Source organism: Otolemur garnettii, unplaced genomic scaffold (genome assembly GCF_000181295.1).
Source record: "Otolemur garnettii isolate 467f Iridium unplaced genomic scaffold, OtoGar3 scaffold00020, whole genome shotgun sequence".
Classification (NCBI taxonomy): Eukaryota; Metazoa; Chordata; class Mammalia; order Primates; family Galagidae; genus Otolemur; species Otolemur garnettii.
Window position 1 is genome coordinate 15972410 of NW_003852415.1, and position 19969 is coordinate 15992378.

At 37.7% G+C, this 19969-nt stretch overlaps 1 protein-coding gene across 1 annotated transcript in view; it reads right to left on the reverse strand.

Annotated features, from left to right (window-relative positions):
• The window catches only part of EFCAB11 (EF-hand calcium binding domain 11), a 151398-nt gene that overhangs the window by 110026 nt on the left and 21403 nt on the right, over positions 1 to 19969 (reverse strand). Inside the window, exons 4-5 of the mRNA XM_003786980.3 lie at positions 17572 to 17673; positions 15953 to 16043 (exon numbers count right to left, since the gene is read on the reverse strand). Coding sequence (XP_003787028.2) covers positions 15953 to 16043; positions 17572 to 17673 — 193 coding nt within the window. The remainder of the gene's footprint in view (positions 1 to 15952; positions 16044 to 17571; positions 17674 to 19969) is intronic.

Sequence of the window (19969 nt, forward strand, 5' to 3'; positions counted from 1 at the left end):
GCCATTCATCTAGCAAGAAGCCAGGAGCGTGCAAGGCAGACGTGAATGAAAACCCTGCCTGCTTTCATGGGGTACTCCCTGGTTCGGGCTGGGAACTGCAGATGACAGGCCTAATGTGCCCCATCTCCCCTCAGCTCAGCTCTGAGATGGAGATAAGAGCACCTTAATTAATGGGCACAGGCCAGAATTCTCATTCTGATAATTGGCAGAAGTTCATTGAGATGAAACAAGCATATCCTTGTTTTTATTTATTGAAAACAGCTCATTGTTTTCTAGTTACAATGGAAAAATAATGTCTGAGCATGGAATTGGAAGTCGGAAGACCTAAATTTTGATCCAGTCCTGTATAATCTTGGGTAAGCCACAGAAGTTTATTCAGCCTCCATTTTCTTAGCTAGAAAGTAACAGAGGTGGTGTATGAGATGTCTAACGTCTATCATCAACCAATCTCACGATTCTACACATCTCTAGATCTCAATGGTCTGATTCTATCACTCAGATCTAACCAAAGATGTTAGTTGTGCTACTTCTAAATATATATATAATTTATGTGGTTGTATTTCAAAATTCTATACTGATAAAGAGCCTAATAGTGTTTTATGATTTTACCATTGCACTGAAGGCTTTTTCTGATTTGTTTCAACCTTCCAAACACAGAATAAAGTTAATGAAACTGAGAGTTTTAAGAAGTTAAAAAAATTCTTACAGACAATCCTATAACTTATCTTTATAATATTAATAAGGAATATTTACACTGAAGTAATCTTTCTAACTGTTACATAGATAAGAGCTGCCTATCCATTCCTGCCAAGCAAAAAGCAACCTGCTTCTTGAAGTCTGCAGTTCTCAGAAACACGTTCACGCTCTTGGGGAGTTCATCTCGGTATGCCTGAGACCCAGTGATAGTAACATTCAGTAAAAGTTAATGGAACAAATAAATGGATGAATGAATAAACTCTTAGTGACACTGTTGTGACACTTTTCAGCAACCTGTGTTCAACCAATCTGAAATGTTTAGGTAGATTCAGATTAACATGGAAATACCTCAGAGTAGACAGGCAAGTATCTGAAAACCATATAAAGTATCTCTTTGTTAAGTCTCCAAAATCCTGTAGAGGACTGAAATACTTTTTCATTAGTGGGACATGAGGCCTTATCAGGCACAGGAAGGCCTCTCGTCCTAAGGCCATCGCCAAGTCCATGGGATGTGGTATAGCCTCAGAAAGAATTGCTTCTCTGCTTCACATGATGGACGTACAAGCTAAACAACTCCTAAGGAACACCTAATTGGTACATCCATTATCTCAGGTGATGCTCACATCAACTCTGGAGAAAAGATGTTCTTATCTTCATTTTACAAACTGGGATAACCAAGCTATATCTATAGAAGTAAAAGAGGGGATAGTTATGAAATGTGTAGGGAAATTCAAAACCTGGTGTCTCTGACTCCAAAGCCTTAGCTTTTTTGAGTATACCTCAGGACACATTCAGACAACAGACTACTGCTTCATTTGGACTTCAGAGCTAAAAACAAAGGGTTAAACAAACAAACCTGGCCCCTAAGCAGCAGTGTTCCTGCTATCACCGGAATACAATGCCAAATTCAACAATTAATGCAACCAAGAATCTCTCTCTCCTTCTCTACATATATTATTGCCTGCACCTCCATTTCCTACCCAACAAGCTAAAAGCTCTTTCCAGGATGGACTCAGATGTTACACAACCCTGCAACTTCCAGTAATGTATTAAAATGGGCCAATGGCACAGTTATAGGAGCCCACTAGAAATATAGTCCACTGGCTTTCAGAGAGATCAGATTTGCTTCCCAACCTTAGAAAATGCAGTAATCTAGGCATATATTTTGGTACGAATTTTTCAAAAATTAATAACATTAAGAAAGGCTCCAAGTTAATCTCCTAACCTCCCCATTAGTTTCTCATCAGAGTTTTTAGCACCACCAACTGGCTAAAAAGACCTACTACAAACGTGTTGCCTCTCAGCCTATTAATATTTGGCTCATTAAGAGAGGATCATACATTTATTTCACATGTAATTTATGATAAAGTAATTTATTTCGGTTGCTAAAATTAGAAATGCATTTCTTCGTCACTCAAGTAATAATCCATTCTTGCTTTTTCGCGTAAGACGGTATGTTTTGTTTAGTAAAAGTCATTAGAGAAAACTCAATCTACCCACTAAAGATAATTTGATTTATTCTACCCTGCACTCACACTCAATAAAACAAAGACTGAGTCCTACAATGAAAATAAGAAACTAAAAGAGCAAACTAAATGGTATCAACTACCTAGGTAGCCTACAGCATTTATACATTAATATTATACTGTGTTTAGACATTAATTTAATTGGAAATAAAAATGATTGAGGAGGTAATTTCACATTTAAAAAAAAATTGAACTTTTTCTATCAAGATTCCTGTCTCAAAGATGGATGCTGCCGTCCATCTGACACGTGAATATATACGCTGCTATTTATCTCTCCTTCCAGTTTAATTGAACTACACCTACCATGGATACCAGTGTAAGGAGAGCACAACTTAGCCCTTGGGGTACAAGTCTGATCTCTTCACAATGCATCAAACTGTGAAAATAAGTATCCCCCTCCCAAAAAAGTCTAATTTTTCCTCCAAAACAATCAATTTGTGGATACAAATTATCTTTGAAAAGTATATGCAGCCACTTGTTGTCATGACAAATTTGTAACCTGTAGTATGAATGACACCACCAACACTATGACAAATCTGGTCATTGAAGAAACTCCTCTGCTAGACAATGTACAGGAGAAAAAGAAAGAGGGTTCCATCTAAATAATCAAATTTGACTCTGATAGCCAGGTTCTGCTAAAAGCTTTCTGATAGGGTTTAAAACTACTGTAATAATTCTGCAATAACAGCAGTTTAAATCTCTATACAAATGTGTACTCAATTTCATATTTTTTGAAGGCCTCCAAGTCTAAATCTGCAATTGAAAGCCTAGTAAAGAAGACAATTTGTAACAGGCCCAGAAAAAATTAAGGGCCAGCAGCTGCTCTACCCAATTTAACACAAACTTTGAACATGCAAACTTTGATCAAATTAATTCATTCGCTCATTTATGTGCTTATTTCATTCACTTGTTTTTTCTTGTATTATTGAATAATGTCTCCTGCAAGCACAGTTAAATTCCTGCAAGAAGAGAACAAGAGTGAAATTCTTCTCCTACCCCCCACCTCTACTTGGATGAGAGTCTCAGTACACTATATCCAAGGCAAAGAAGATTTCTATTTGAAGTCATGAAGTCAGGAATGGATTGTGAGGAATCCTAACAATAAGACTTGGGTTAAGCAAAGCATTTTGTAACTTTAGTTTTGTTTCTAAATATATTCCTTAAAAGGAGTCTTGAAAGATACTCACCACTAAGTTTGTTTTGACATTTGGGGGAGAGTATTACAGACAAAAAAAATTGTATATACTTAAGGTATACAACATAGTGTTTTGATATAAGCATGCCTTGTGTAATGATTCCCACAAACAAGCTAATTAATATAAATTCACACTTGGCATTGTGTGTGTGTCAAGGGGGAGTAAAGACACTTATGATCTACTCCCTTAGCAAATTTTAAGCACACATTATTATTAACTATAGTTACCAGGCTGTATATTTGATCTGTAGAATTTATTATCTTGTAACTAAAAGTTTGTACCCTTTTGCCAACGTCTCCTCATTTCCCCACTCTCTGCCAACCACCATTCTATTCTCTGTTTCCCTAAATTTGACCATTTTAGATTCACATATAAGTAAAGACACGTGGTGTTTGTCTTTCTGTGTCTGGCTTATTTCACTTAGCATAATATCCTCCAAGTTTCTCCAGGTTGTCACTACTGGCACAATTTCCTTTATTTCAAAGCTGAGTAATATTCCACCGTGCACATACGAAGTCAGACAGTTAAGCCCACAAAGTCATCCTAGAAAAAGTGCTATGTATCTTATTGCTGAATATCACTAAGGTCACCTTCGAAGCCCTCCCCTTGCAAAGATATGCACCAACACCAGCACCTAGTCCACCCTTGAAAGCAATTTTGGCACTCTTTCTGGAATGGCCTTCAGAGCTGTCATCATACCCAGCCTGACAATTAAGTGTGTGAACTCATCCTAGAAAAAGTGCTTTGAAGGGTGAACTAGGCGCTGGTGACGGTGGATAACTTCCCAAGGGCAGTACTTAGAAGGAGACCATGGTATATTCAGCAATGAAGGAGGCAGCACTTCTTCTAGGATGAATTTGCAAATTTAATCGTCCAACCTTGCACCGTAATTTCTTTATCTATTCATCCCTTGGTGCACACTTGGGTTGTTTCCACATCTTAGCTCTTGTGAGCTGAATTCTGAAATTGACGTGGAGTGCAGACATTTTATTTTAACTTTAAGTTCAGTCTACCCCACCATTATCATTAGGCAGTAGCCTTCCTAAATCAGAAGATAAAATTTTGAGATGTGACCAAAAAAACCTGACCATTAACAAGTATTGGCAATATGATTATAATTAAAAGTTTTGATTATTGGTCAGTTTCCTATGACCTTTTCTTTGACCAAAATATAAAATAATTGAGAATTACTTCCAGCTTGGCTTAAATTTAGCAAGAAAAAGCCTTGTGTATAAAGTGGGTAGAAATACCAGTTGATGTGCACTCTCTGTGAGGATTCAGTAAGGTATCATTAATGTGTAGTAGGTGATCAATGAATGGGAACCACCAACTCTGGCAGCGGGAAGATACAATGTGATGAAAAGCTGGGAAGGGTGTGACTCGAGGGTAGGGTTCCTAGGCAAAGTGATGAAAGCTGCGAAAAGGTAACAAAAATGAACCTGAGCAAATGGACAGGGGAATAACTGTGGGGACACAAGTGGAGAGAGCAGCTTTCTAGGCTGGTTTGGAGTATATCTACAGGCAGGTATAGAAGTTTTAAATAGCAGAGAGAATGGCTGATGGAGAAATGTTAAGACATTTCATTTCAGAAGGTGAGGAAGTGATGAGACCAGAACAAAAGAGAGGAATTGGAAAAAAAGAAGAGACCCCCTTTTCTTAGAAATAAAATCAAAGGAACTAGGAAACTTTGAAGGTGAAGAGAGGGCAGTAAAGGAAACTCAGGTGGAGGCCATGATCCTGTCCATGAAGAACAAGATCACCTGCAAAGCACCGAAGTGGTGAAGGTTTGGTACCATTGTTGCAGAGGATGGTCTGACACAGAGAGTGAACAGATTTCATCTCATGTGACAAATCGAACGAATTGGTGTGGGTTATCACACTGAGAAGACCTCAGCTCAGCAGAAGAGTGTAGCCACAGGTATAGGAAAGGTCAATGATGGCAAACATGTCAACTTCTTGCTATCCCTGCATAGGGAATGGTAGACAGCTGAGTTAAAGTTTTCCTGGACAGCAATAGGGGCACTGCGTGACCTGAGTGAGAGGCATGTCAGACGACAGCATGAAAAGGAAGGCATTCTAAATGACCAGGGACCAGGGTGGGGAGGAACTGAGTACAAAGGAAAGATTCTGGTAATCTAAAGACCAAAAGGGACCACAGACTCAGCCTCAAATGTGGATGTGGTCCCATTCTGGGATCAAGGCAGGCATCAGGGGATCTAAACAAGATCAAGGAAGGTGGAGAGGATAATTCAGAGATCTCTCACACACACACTTGATATGAGAGAGAGAGAAACTGATTAACTGTAGAAGGTATAATGTGCGTTTAGGGGAAGAAGAACACTGCAGAAAGAAGGCCAGTGGGAAAGTAAGATCTCAGACTGGCATAGCGCAGGCCCAGGTACCAGAGCCCTGCAACAAAGGTCAGAACTGAGGGCAGGGCCCTGGGACAGAGACCTGGGCTCCAAGAGAAGACAAGGAAGAGAAAAGCCTGTCCTATCTCTCCCTGGGTTGTCTTAGGAATTAAGTGAGCCTGAATCTACCAAATGAGCCATCCGTAGGTTCAAGGGCTGGGACAGGAAGAAGCAAAGCGAAGAGCAGATACTCAGAGGCATCTCACTAAGTCTGTAATCACTACTTCACCCGGAGTTCTCCAGCAGGAGGCTGCAACGCAGGAGGGAAGAAGAGCAAATCAGGCGGACGAGCCGGACTTTATAAAACACAACGCTGAACTCAACAGTCACTAATTAAAAGGGCCTTTCAAGTGAATCAAGTCTAATTTTGCCTTATGAAGAAAAAATCATGAATTCAGTTTAGCACCCCATCCCAGTCAAAATTAGGATAAAAGTAGATCTAGCAATTTTAAACGCTTTTTGCTTTTGTAATTGATTTGGCAAATAATTTGGTATTGTGATCTAATTCCACAGGCAAGATGTGTTAACACATGGGTTCCTATCACAACAGTCTCAACTGGAACGCCTTCTATAGTTCCATGCGATAAAATGCAGCATCTGCTTCCCTTTTGTACATTTTTTCAAATGAAATCTTAAGTCTAACAGTCCAAACCAAAGCAATTCATATGAAAAGGGAAAGCTAGATCATTATGCAACTAGTTTATCAAGAATGCTTTCTGGGGCAGAGTGACTATGCCTAGCTTCCTCATGTTTATTCTAGCCTGTGCAGAGATATAGATGCATGATTCCTATCTTTGGAACATTTATACCGGTAAAAGAAGTGAGAAAGGAACATAACAGTGATTAAGGTCACACGCTGGAAAGTCAGTTGGCCTTAGTTTGAATCTCGGTTCCATCACTAACCAGCTGGTAGGCCCCTGAACAAGTCCTTAGACCTCTCCTCTTCATCTGTAAAATAGGAATGAACAGAGCCTAACCCATGAAGTTCCTGGGAGGATTCCCTCAGCACAGTGCCTGGTACATGGTAAATACTCAGCAGTAAATGTTAATTGCCAGCGATGTTGTGGTTGCTCTTGATAGATACATGGATTGACAAGTGCTAAAGGAGTTCTAAGGAAGAAGGAAGATATTCCGTGAGCTGGAGTGACAGTGAAAGGCTACATAGGAAAGAGTGTTCTGCTAAGGAACAGAGACCATTCAGGTATGTGGGTGGGGAAGTGGAGGGAGGAGGAGGAGGAAGAACTGGTATGAGAATTTTGTGCTCTTCTAGCACAAAAATGACAGAAGAGAGATGAGACAGCATTGGCACGTGGCAGATTGACCAGAACAGTGGGGTTGAATATTTGATCTGGGATATGCTGGGGACATACAAGAAAGACACACAAATTGCTGTCTGCAGGGGCCATGTATGTCAGGCTAAGGAATATAGACATTATCTAGTAGGCAAAGAAAAGCTGTTGAGGTCAGGAGGTGACATTATTTACTCTTGTTATCTAATGATTTTTAAACTTTAATGTGCATACGAATCACCCACAAATTACATGAAGGTGAACATGTCTGACTCGGTACCTTTGGAGTGGGGCCTAAGACAGGGCATGTCTAAATCTAATAAGCTCCCCCGTGCTGATGCTGCTGGTCTTTGGAGAGCTCAGTGAATGACAAGGATGCACCTATTTAAGGCAGCTTGCTGGAGAAGTAGGACTAGGTAGGAGGTAGGTACACAAGATGGCTAGACATAAGGTAGCAAATTTATAGTTTGGTATGTCACAGATTAAAATATAGTACTAGAAATCTTTGCTCCTGGTTTTAGGCTGTGTATAAGGAAGACAAAAACTTGGATGTAAGTCTTCATTGTAAGTCTATTTTTTAATGACATTTAAAAAATGCTGATTTATGTATCTCATAAAATACAAATTTCTTTTATTAAACACACATTTCTTTTATTTTATAAATGTGGCATGCAATATTATAAAAAAAATCCACCAGAAGTTAGCTAGCTGCTAGGAAAAAAAACATAAGAAATTGATTCCTTTTTCTAGAAAGGAAAATGGCATGAATACATTCATGACATGTGGCTATTAATAACTTCAAGGATGACTGAAAGGGTCAGGAACATTTGGTCACAGAAAGAAACCATGGCAGCATTTCTGTGTGACCACTGAATTAAAAGAAAAAGAGCCCTCATGCCATTACAGCAAGAACAGCATATTCAACCCTATATGCAGATGAGGAATTGGACACGTTGACCATAACACTTGTTATAGTGACATCTCAAAGACTAAACCCAGGGTTGGATAGCTGTCAAAGCCAGTCATTTCCTCTTGAGGACAGTCTTGGTCACACTGACAGACCACATCTGTATTCATGCTGCGGTGGATTCTGAATAGTATCTGTGATACACAGAGAAAATAAAGGAGACGGCCACGCCACTCTCTATGATAGATGACCCCACCACGGATTTCAGAGCTAGAGGAGCCTACCAGATCATTTCTGAGAGGAGGACAGTGCAGTCCAGAGAGGTGCACTGATTTGTAGAAATATGGGTCAGAGGCAGAGCTGGAACTAGAACTCAAGATTTCCGTCCCAGGGTCTGACTCGGCTCCACGATGCTAACATGGTGCCAGTGTGGCATTTGAAGAGTAAAACAAACAAGACATAATAAAGAGGCTGTTCTCTACATAAGCCATTAATTTGCATAAGATGCAGTCATCTATTCAAGACCTACACAACTGTGCTATGCTCTGTGGGGAGTGTGGTGATGAATACTCCACTGTGCCTGCTCCTGTTAAGGTCACATCTAATACTGGAAATATACATGCATGCAAGTAACTATGTAAAAACATACAGAAGATATTTATAACAGATGAGGTGGTTAAAGCAGAAGAGGAAGACAATTTCCTTTTGGGGGGTTGGATGGTGGGTGGGTAGGGTGTAGGCTAGGACCGCTTTTAAGATAAGAAATAACAGCTGGAGCCTTGAAGGATAAATAGAATTTTCATCTCAACAGGTTTAATACAAGAGAGGACTACAAAACCTGGGCATTCTAAAATGTGAAAGAGGTTAAATATTCCTTCCAATCAAATAACATATGCTTCATAATTTGGACTTCATAGCTTAACTGAAAAAAAATAACACATTCTATTTGAAAATCTATGTAATAAAGTCATCACTCTTCTTATTTTGTGGTCTAGTTTCTGAGCTTCAATTTCTGTGTTACTATTTTTAAAGCTTATGCTGGTAAAAGGACTATCTTCATATGTGAGCCAATAATTTTTTATAGAGATGGGGTCTCACTACATAGCCAAGGTTGGTCTAGGCAACCTGGCCTCAAGCAATCCTCCCACCTTGGCCTCTGAAAGTGCTGTGATCACAGGCATGAGCCACCACATTGGGCCTGGAATTTTCTTAAAATGACCAGAATATAATCATTTCTATACTTGGATTTTTAAAGTGCAGTTTTATTAATATATTACATGCAAAAGTCCCCAGAAGTCCCTCAGAGGGGAAATTCTGAGGTCAGCTTAACAATTTACACAGTCATACTCCTCCTTCTGTCATCTCTGACATTAAAATTTTGAAACAAAAGAAAATGAGATTAAAAACTATGGCATTACCATTGCAAAGGAGATGCAAAAGTGCATGAAATAAAAATTAGAAACTCAAGAAGTCTACTTCTTTGGCCATGATACGCAGCAGGAATAACTAGTGACTGCTTATCTATTTATGGCTACAAAGAATGAGATATGACGATATCTGGTCTTTTTTACATTTTTCTACACACAGAAACATGTAGACACAGATCAATAATCATCTTCACCAAAACAGTTACTCATAATAATAACCGGGATCTTACTGAGGTCACATGACCATACATAGAAGACAATCATTCTGATACACAAAATAATGAATGAGAAACTTTCTCTTGTTAGAGATGGTCCAAGAAAATGATATGCAACAAGTTGGCTGCTGGGAGAAAGGAATTATAGGAAGGCAAAGTACACAGTGAGGAGTAACATTTCAAAAGAGAAGCAAATGATGTGAAAAAAATAAATGCTACTTTAAATTACTTTCTTTTAGGCCCCATGGCTCTTCCAATCAGTACAACAGAAGAGCCCATTAGTTCATTTGACCCAAGTTCATGACAACTCTTTCTTCTATGACAGCTGTGATATGAAGAATATATAATTTGTCTGCCAAGAGAATATCCATTGGTCCCTATTAAAATTGCATTCCTAAGCCCACTAATGCTCTGACATTGAGAATATATTATTGGACAAGTGATGACAATCTGATTTTCAACCAATTTGTAATACCCCCAAACGGAGAGTTAAATGTCCTATGTACTTTGACCTTCCCCCATGTAATATGAAGAAAGGGATTCTTTTATCAAAAATCAGGGTATAATTCATCTCTAGACATTGATTGGAGAGCATTTGGTGCCTCAATATTTCCACTTTACATTAGTCTTTGGGAATCCGCCTGGGCACTCAGAATCTTGGACGCTGGGTCAGGGCATGGGCCTTCTGTACGTTCACATTTCATTTCATGACTTGGAAGCAGAAGCAGCTTCTCAGAGCTTTTTGCCAAGTGACAGGTGGTGGCTATGTACAAATAGCAGTTCTTACAATGAGATGGAGAAAGCTCCGAGGCATGGAGAAGTAAACATATCCATGCAGAGAAAAACCGCCAGCCAGAAATTCCATGGGGTGCTGACGGCGGGCAAAGTCAAGAAAGAACATTAAGCCAGCTCCCTGATGGCAGCGGAAACTAAATCATGAACTGAAAATGTCCCCAAAATAAAACAGAAAGAGACTGTGAGAGGTTAATTCATGAAAAACACACGTAGAAAGAGAAAAAATGAAAAGCAAAGCCACATGTAGCTATAAAGCTCCAGACTGCCTTTGAAAGTATCCTCTCCTAGTTTATAAGAAATAAATTCAACCCTGAAGAAAACTGTGAGCCTTTTATTCTCACTGGATATTTGGAATAAGTGACAATGGACCAACAATTATTTATTAACTATAATGTATAAGGCAACATACCAGACATAGTGGAGATTTTAGATAAGTCCATAAACTCAAAGAGCTCATAGTATTTTATGAAGATAATCATAAACGCTGTATTTTTGTTTCAATAAGTATTAAAAATATATATATAAAGATAAATACTATCAACATTTAGGGGAAGGAGATAGTGTGGGGGGGAAGCTTTATGTCAGAGAGCCAGGTTAAAGAGTTTTAACTTTCCTCATTAGAGTCACTAAATATTTTTGAATATTAAAAAAAAAAAAGATAGCACTACAAAGTTTTCAAAGAGTGTGATTAGTGTTAAATAGGAAAGATGTTTCTTATTTTAACTTTTAATTGCTATAAATAGCCTATTATCTAACATCAATTCCATAGTATAAACAGTACTATGCAGCTCTTATGTTTTTGAGCTCCTGCCCTTTTTAGTGAGTTGAACAACAACAACAAAAATCTTCAAGAAAATGAATCTCCTAAGAACTTCTGAGTAATAATGAAACAGCATATTTAATATTAGCCTCAGTATACATACATAATCACGACTGCCAGCTCTAAGAGAAAAGCAAAGTTATATATTTTAAACACTGAAAGAAGTCAAATTTTGAAATCCAAATATTAAACATTTGATGATTTCTTTAGAGATAACAAATGAGTTATCAGTTTTTGATTTGGGTTTTTACATGAGATATCCCTTGCTTTATGAAAGTAAATTATTCCTCATGATCCTTTCCTTGGTAGAAAATTTGCTATTTTAATTTTATATGTTCAAAGTTATAATTAGCATCCCTAAGCAATTATCCAGTTAAAAATAAAATCTTAAAAATCATTATTGCCTCTAATAAAGCAAACACCTCTATAAAACAAGAGTTGAAAGCAGATATAGAAAAGCTTAGGGGAAGAACTATAAAATAACAGGATACAGTAAAACAACAAAAATGAAACAATAGCAAATATAGTTCAAAAAAATATGTAAGAAAAAATAAAACCAAAACAGAAAAATGAAAAAGCCACATTGGATGCAGTACAAAGGAGAATATACATTGCTGAAAATTTATCATTAGTCATGGTGAGCAAAGCAAGCAATTAAAATAAAAATTAACTGAGCATTTTAAAAGATTTCCAACATAAGCATACTCAGCATTCTCAGAGGAACGCAATTCAAAAATACTAACATTCAATCCATGATATACTTTTACTCAAGTACAACGGCCCACATGAACATTTTCGAACAAAAAAGACAACAAAGAATACTGTTCTATAGTACAGCGATAGTGAACATCACCAGAATACTTGAGCTTTATACTAATACTTTAGAAAAGTATTAGTTCTGGTACCATTTAGTTCTGGTAACATTCAGAATGAATGAATGATAAACCAGTATTTCTATCACGTTATAAAGTGAACTGATTCTTTGATGCCTTATGTTCAAGTCTCTTTCTTTAGATTGTTTTTATTGTTTGATTGGTTTTATTGTTAATATTTGATTTGGCTTGTAAAATTACAGTATAGTATGGGCAAATACTTCTGAAACAGACTACTCTTGATCTTTAGAAATTTCTTTGGGAGGAGTCTGGCAGTCTGAATTGAGGATATAAAAACGTCTTCATTCATTTAAAACACAGAAAACACTGGTCTAATTAGAATTCTCCCTCTCTGGTTTCCTTCTTGTAGTAATGCTTTTCAGAGATCAGCTTTCTTCTAGGTTATTGTGGCCCTGAGCAATGAACTCTGCTTGTCAATTAAGTCAAAAGCTACTCAAATCTCTCGGAAAGTAAATGTCTAACTTTAGAAACATTATATAATTTTGCATCCCTAACAGCCTCAGCAGCTGATTTTTATTCTTGAAAGTTGTTTATACCACTGAAAACAGGGATATTTATGTAAGTTAGGTATCTCTGTTTCTTTGGCCTACTTCAATTGATAAGAAAAGGAAATGTTTTTCTCTCTTTGTTGAGTTCACAATTTCCATTATTACCTTTTTTCATCATTAATTCTGGTATAGGGATTAGGTGTTATGAAAATACAGTTGAGAGTTCAAACAGGACATATTCAATCAACTAAGATGTCTTGTTTGGCTGTAGTACAGGCAGTCCCTGAGTTATGAATGAGATAGATTCTGTAGATTTATTCATAAGTTAAATTTGTATATAAGTTGGAACAGGTACATTTACCTATTACCTAAGTAAATTACGTAATAGCCTCCATTCCTAAGTGTGAGTTGTACGTTACTCAGATATTTGTAACTGGGGGATTTACAAATAGCTTCTATTTGTAAGTGCATGCTGTATATAACTCAGATACTTGTAACTCTGGGACTGCCTGTATTGCAGTCGTCTCCAAACTGTTTTGATCACACAACCCTAGTAAGCACGAGATTTGTGGGCATATACTCTACAATATGAATATAATTATTTATAGATTATATTTATATGTGAATGTATCAAGCCCATTACAAAAATAACAGAAATTTCTAGAGAATTCGATAAAGATAAAAATATTTCATTAACGGCAAATAACATTTTGATCTCACTAGAAATTATTAACAATATTTAATGAAAACAATGTGATTTGACATACTTTATTATTTCTGAATATCTTGCCTCAATCCTTTGTGAGCAATTTAAAGTTCAATTTTTTTGATATTTGGTTTTAATACCTATCATAGGTAACTCATGAAAACATGTAGATCTAAATGTGAAAAGGTCATCATAGCACTCATACCCTCAGCTTCTAATTCCATCTAATAATGCAAAAGCTTACAAGTTTTTAAATTTGTTTTTAAAAATTACTTTGTTGTTATCACTAACTGAAATTCAGCAAGCAAATGTCCATCTTTCCTAATATCGATTAGCTGCTCTTGAAAATGTCCTGGGCAGTGGCTGTGGCTCAAGGAGTAGGGCACTGGCCCCATATGCTGGAGGTGGTGGGTTCAAACCCAGCCCTGGCCAAAAACAAAAACAAACAAACAAACAAAATGTCCTAAAACTACTGAAATTTTATATGTTCAAAATTTTGGCTAAAAATGGTGATTTTTAGCCAGGTTAAAGTATTCCATTTTCAACCTACTAATGCAGGTGTGAAGAGTTTCAATAGGCGACATATGTTATCATTTAAAATAAAATCACGTTTCTCAGTATCTGTTTCAAAATGCTCTTCCTGTAGCATTTCTTTCAAGAAACAGTTACTTTCTCGTTCATTGTAAAACACTGCTTTTACCTTGAAGGGCTATTGTTATGTATGTTTTTCAAACAAGGAAGTGTCTACTAAAACAATTTAATCCATAAAGTTCACAAAATCTAGACAACCTGTCTACTTGTAAAAGGAAAATTAGTAATAATGTTTAGTTCCTTTGTTAAAAATACCCTCTGTGGGTAGAAATTTATTGATATTCATACTCAGCTCATCACAAATACAAAGATGCTACTATACCTTAAAGGACTTGCATTTACAAAATACAACTAGGTAATACTGTCCTACAACACTTTGTATGCATCTGGCTTTAACGTCTTTGTTCTTCTTCACTGAATGATGTACCAGATGAATTTCATCTATGTTGCTGTAAATGATAATGAGGACAGAACCTTGGTCAAATAACCTCTTTCATCGTTTCTATTGAGTAGGGCTGGCTTCTGACCACATTTTATTAAATTACTTTTATCCCTAATGGGGATATCTGCCAGATATCCCCCAATATCTATTTTCCCTCTCTATCAGAGGGCTCACTATCAGAACTCTTACCAGTGGACACTTTACTGCCTAGAGCAAAGGCTTCATTTTCTAAAGCCCCTTCCCCTTGCATCTATGCATGGCCTTAGAATTAAGTTTTACTCACTGACATGTACACAGAAATAACATATAGCCTTAAAAGCAGGAGCATACCTTCTGCTTCCTTTCCTCCCAACTAGCTGGAATTCATATTTGACAGCTAAAACTCCAGCAACGATTTTCTTTTTTCTTTTTTTTTAGAGACAGAGTCTTACTTTATCACCCTCAGTAGAGTGCCGTTGCCTCCCAGCTCACAGCAACCTCCAACTCCTGGGCTTAGGTAATTCTCTTGCTTCAGCCTCCCAAGTAGCTATTTTTTGGTTGCAGTTTGGCGGGGCTGGGTTTGAACCTGCCACCCTCAGTGTAGGAGGCCAGCGCCTTACCCACTGAGCCACAGGTGCCGCCCATCCAGCAATGATTTTCAAGCAAAGAGGGAAAAACTAGGTATTGACTAGGTATTGAGGCAAGATATACAGTCAGAGCACTGGAAGAGGGGATGATCTGGATCTTTCCTGAAAGTGTTGTCATCATTCAGCCCTGGGTTGCCTATGTTTATGTGCGAGAGAAACACATTTCTACCTTTTTTGAGCTTCTGCTCTTTTGGGTTCTCTGGCTCTTGGTGGTGTCCTGAATCCTAATTAATACAGCTGGTAACAGGGCTGGTGATAAGCACATACTGGGAGTCAGAGGGGAGACAGCTCTGTCATGTTCTCACGTCAGCATGTAATTGTACTATTAATACTACCTTCAATCTGCAGTTCCCTAACAGAAACTGCTTTGAGACCACTTGTCCATTTTGTCAGAATTAGTTGATAAGAAATATATAATAATAAAATCTTCAAATCCATTTTATAGGTACGTGTAAACTGCAACATATGTCAATAGCTTTGAAAGCCAATGAATGGGGACCACCATTAGGCAGCTCCAACTTGCTCCCCAGACAACTCAAGAACAGCATGTAACCTGTGTTTGTCTGTAATACAGACCCTGCAAAGATACCAGAATCCATGCTAGATATTAATAAAGGCTAATTTTTTCTTGGTTGACACATAAGTATCTGGAGAAGTTCTGCTTTCTTCCTGATCCTCCCCTGCCTCTACTAATAAGTGCTTTCGTGGTCTGCCTGGTGTGAAAACACCCTACCCACTTTAGAGCACCCTGTCAAGATTATGGATGGACCACAGCTAACTCAAGATCATGACACTATGCTACAGGACAAAAATGTTCCTAAGTGAAAAATTGGCATTAATAAGTGCTCTCCATAAAATCAAAAATTTGTGAAAGCAAATGGTAAGTCAAAAGGTGCATGCACATAAAAGATTTCAATGCTTTACCTGAATACTTCAAGAACAGTCCTTTCTGGTAATTTGGGAGCCACCAGCTTGAATGCTTTTTTGAAATCTTCCAAAGTTAAAAATCCACGATCTGTTTGAAAACAAAATATAAAACATTCATTTACTTTTGTAAATCCTAAGAACTGTTAGTTTAGCTGTAATATTTGTGTGAAACCTTATGTTAATACATTGTGAGAAAAGCAGTAATTTATAATTTGTTCTACATATAAGGTAATCTGAGATAGTCTCATTGAAAGAATTTAAAACATTAACTGCCATTTGAGTTGTATTTAACTTATGCTAGTTTTGAGCCCAGGTCCTCACAAAAGATATAGTATAACTCACATGAGTCTTGACCTAATGAAACACTATGGCCCCAAGGAGGGGGAAAACTTGCTCTAGTGTGGTGGTCAATGTGTTAAGCATCTACTGTAATAATACTCTTGTTCAGTATAGTCCTAGTTGATGTTTCTTTTAAAAAAAATTGTTTGTTTGTTTATTTATTTGCGACTGGGTCTCACTCTGTTGCCCAGACTAGAGTACAGCAGTATAATCATAGCTCACCGTACTCTCAAATTCCAGGGCTCAAGCAATCCTCCCTGGCCTCCTAATCCCAGCTGACTTTTTTATTATTATTATTGTTTAGGACTCACTGAGAGTATAAAGAATTAGGTTACACTGATTGTATTTGTTAGGTAAAGTCCCGCTTTTAACTGTGCTCTGCCCCCAAGAGGTGTACCATACACCATGACCCCACCAATTCCCTCCCTCCTTCCCTACCCTCACTCCCTCATTCCACTACCTTCCATCCCAGCTGAGTTTGAAAGTCACTTCCGGCCCTGTCATTTTGTTGATTCTCTAAGTCCCAGGAAAAGGACTATATGGAAACAAGCACTCAATGATCACATTGAGTCTGTGTGAGCTGTCAAAATAATTCAGCTTTCACAATTCTCTTCACCAAACCTAGGGAATAAGCTGAAACCAAAATTCTCTTCCTAGGTTGGTATTAATGATATATTAATATTTCGGGAGAAGTTATATCATCCAAGACACTGAACCTAGACTATACAAGTCTTTTCATCCTGTTTGTGACCTGTGGGGCTTAGAGGGTCTTCAGCCAAACTATGTGTGGGAAAACAGTTCCTGCAATCACATGTGGGCAGAGCAGGAGTTGAAGAAGCCACAGGGTGTCCCTCACTTACACAGGTGGCTTTGGCCTATATTCCCACTTAGCCAGTCCTTTTGTTGTCCTCCTTACAATAAAGGTACAATATACTCCTTACAATATATAAGTACATAGGTATAAGTACATAAGTACAATGTATAAGGAATATACAATACTCCTTACAATATATAAGTACATAGGTACAATATGTAAGTACAATTATATAACTGTAAATGTTATACATATTTCATTTATGGCAAATATCAAGAATGTTAGGGTAGAGAAAAAAATTTCATTGACACCTACAGTAATAGCTAATGAGTACAGAAAAATAATCTTCCCAGTATATTGTATATTTATTTTTTTGACCATGTATCCCCCATTTCCAGTTCCTTAATAGCAACTTTTTATAATACAAACACTTAAACACTTTAAACATGTTAAAGACACTTACAGTGCACGTCAAAGGCGGTGAAGATGTGTCGTATTTCATTTCGATAGACTTGAGCTTCCTTCTTTTTCCTTACAATATTTAAAAAACCCTCAAGCAATATACCTAAAAATCAGGAAGAAACAATTTACTAAACATGGCTGTCTTCCTGTGTGAGAAGAAATAAAGTAGAAATGAACAATGATAAATATTATGAACAATCCAAATTCTATCTTAATTTTCAGTAACAGGGAAAATTTACTAACTCCTGAAGACCTGTAAAATAAAAAGAGGCATTTGCTAAGTGCTAGGTAGACCCAACAGTAGCCGTCAATAGTGAAGACAAAAATACACTTTTAGGGTTCACTGAGCCTTTTCTGGGGATAAAGGAATGGTGACCTTGGAAAAGTTTAATACTCTTCCCTCTAACAGATCGAATAGGCAGGCATGAAACCACTTATTAAACAAGGTCTCATAATTTTCTTTCCTTATGCTTCTTTGATCCCTCTTTTCCCAGCCAGATGTCATTATGGCAGGTTTGCTTTCCAACTGGGAGACAGGGTCAGAGAAGTAGTTTCTCAAAAGTCAATACCAATTGCGCACCACAGATAAAGGTGGAGAGAATATTACATAAACAATAGAGCTGGCACCATCCCCAGCCCTGGATACACCCCACAACGTGTTCAGCAGCCTCAGGCTCAGCTTCCTGTGACTCTCATAATAAAAGAGCCCAGCATGATAATAGGAGATTGGATACTGTGCTTACAATGTCTATTAAAATGAATTCTAATGTGATCTTTGTAGTAGGTTTAAAGAGCAGAGCCAAGAATTTAAACATTCTCGTGAACTGAGCCCTCAATATATAAAAAGAATGGTTCATTTTTATAACTCAAGATTTCCATAAAAAACCATTATCACTCTGTTTTTAAAATAGCTCCCAATCACACAATAACTCATGCACACTTTTCCTTTTGGTGAGGCAGTACTGAGCTGTAGACCCTTTCTAAAATAGTTTCAATAATATAAAAAATGTAGGAATCATATTTTCTTAATTTTCCATATTTTTCTTATTTGTAATTAATGACTTATAGACTTAAAAATCAGTCTATCTTTATGTTTTTAAATTTTTCTTTTACAATTTTTTAGGACCTAATGTGGGTCAGGTATCATATTAAGACAGATGGGGAAACAGAACATACGTGATTCTAGTCCTAACGGAGATACCTGTCTAGTAGGGGAGACCGTCATCGCACAGATTCAACTGCAAACACAGACATAATTGTAAACTATGCGAGCAATGACGGAAAAGATAAGAGATTGTGAAAGAGTCAGTCACAGGAATCCTCTTGCAGAGTAGACTCTGATGAAGGAGAGATCTCTTAGAGGAGGAGGCAATCAAACTAAGACATAAATCCTGAGACAATACCAACTGGCTAATGGAAGGAAAGAGCATGTACCAAGGCCATAGGGGGGGAAAGTGGAAAAATGAAAAGAGGCCATTGTGGCTGGAACGTAACGAGCAAAAGAGAGAAAATGACAGAAAACGGGGCTGAATATAGAGGCAGGGGCCAGAAATCGCAGGCCCTTGTTGGTCACAGTAAATAATTTGGCTTTTATTTAAGTTGCAATAGGAAGTCAACAGAAGGTCTGAATTGGGAAGTGATTTTAAAATCTGATTTAGATTTTTAAAAAAATCTTGCTGGTTATTATCTTGAAAAAAAAAGATGGGGGGAAACAAAAAATGTAAAAAGGGAGACCAATTAGGAACCTACTGGCAAGAGATGTGGTTGCCAGGGGCTGGCAGTGGGAACGAGAGGAGTGGAAGGTTTCCAGATATATTTTAGAATCGAAATGACATAGCTTGATGAAGAATTAGATGTGGTGGGTGAGAAAGGAGGAGATGTCAAGAATAACCCACAGATTCTGGCTTCTAGGTGGAGTCGCTTAAACGAGGAGAAAGTCTGGAGGAAGAACAACAGGACTGGGTGAGATGAAGAGGTGCCATTCAGAAGTGCGAAGTCTTCTGTGCTTGGTAGACAACCAAGAGAAGTTGAGGAGGCAGCTGGCTATACCGTAGGTGACAGGGCATTCCTCCAACACCTAGCAGAGGGCCTGGCAGATACTCAATAAATGCGCAAACCCAACCCTAGCAATCAATAGCGAAAATGAAAGACACTTTTAGGGTTCACTTAGGGTTTAATCGTATTAAATTAGCATATGCAGCATTTCCCCAGTAGTTATTAAAGACAGGCATGGATGCAGCTCCATTCCCATCTCATCACATCACAGCCAGGGAACTGCTAGCTGAGGTTAAAATTAAGTCTTAGCCATGCCCTGTTCTCCTAAGATTATATCTATAATTTCAGTAGGTTTTTTTTTTTTTTTTTTTTTTTTTTTGAAACACAGTCTCAAGCTGTTACCC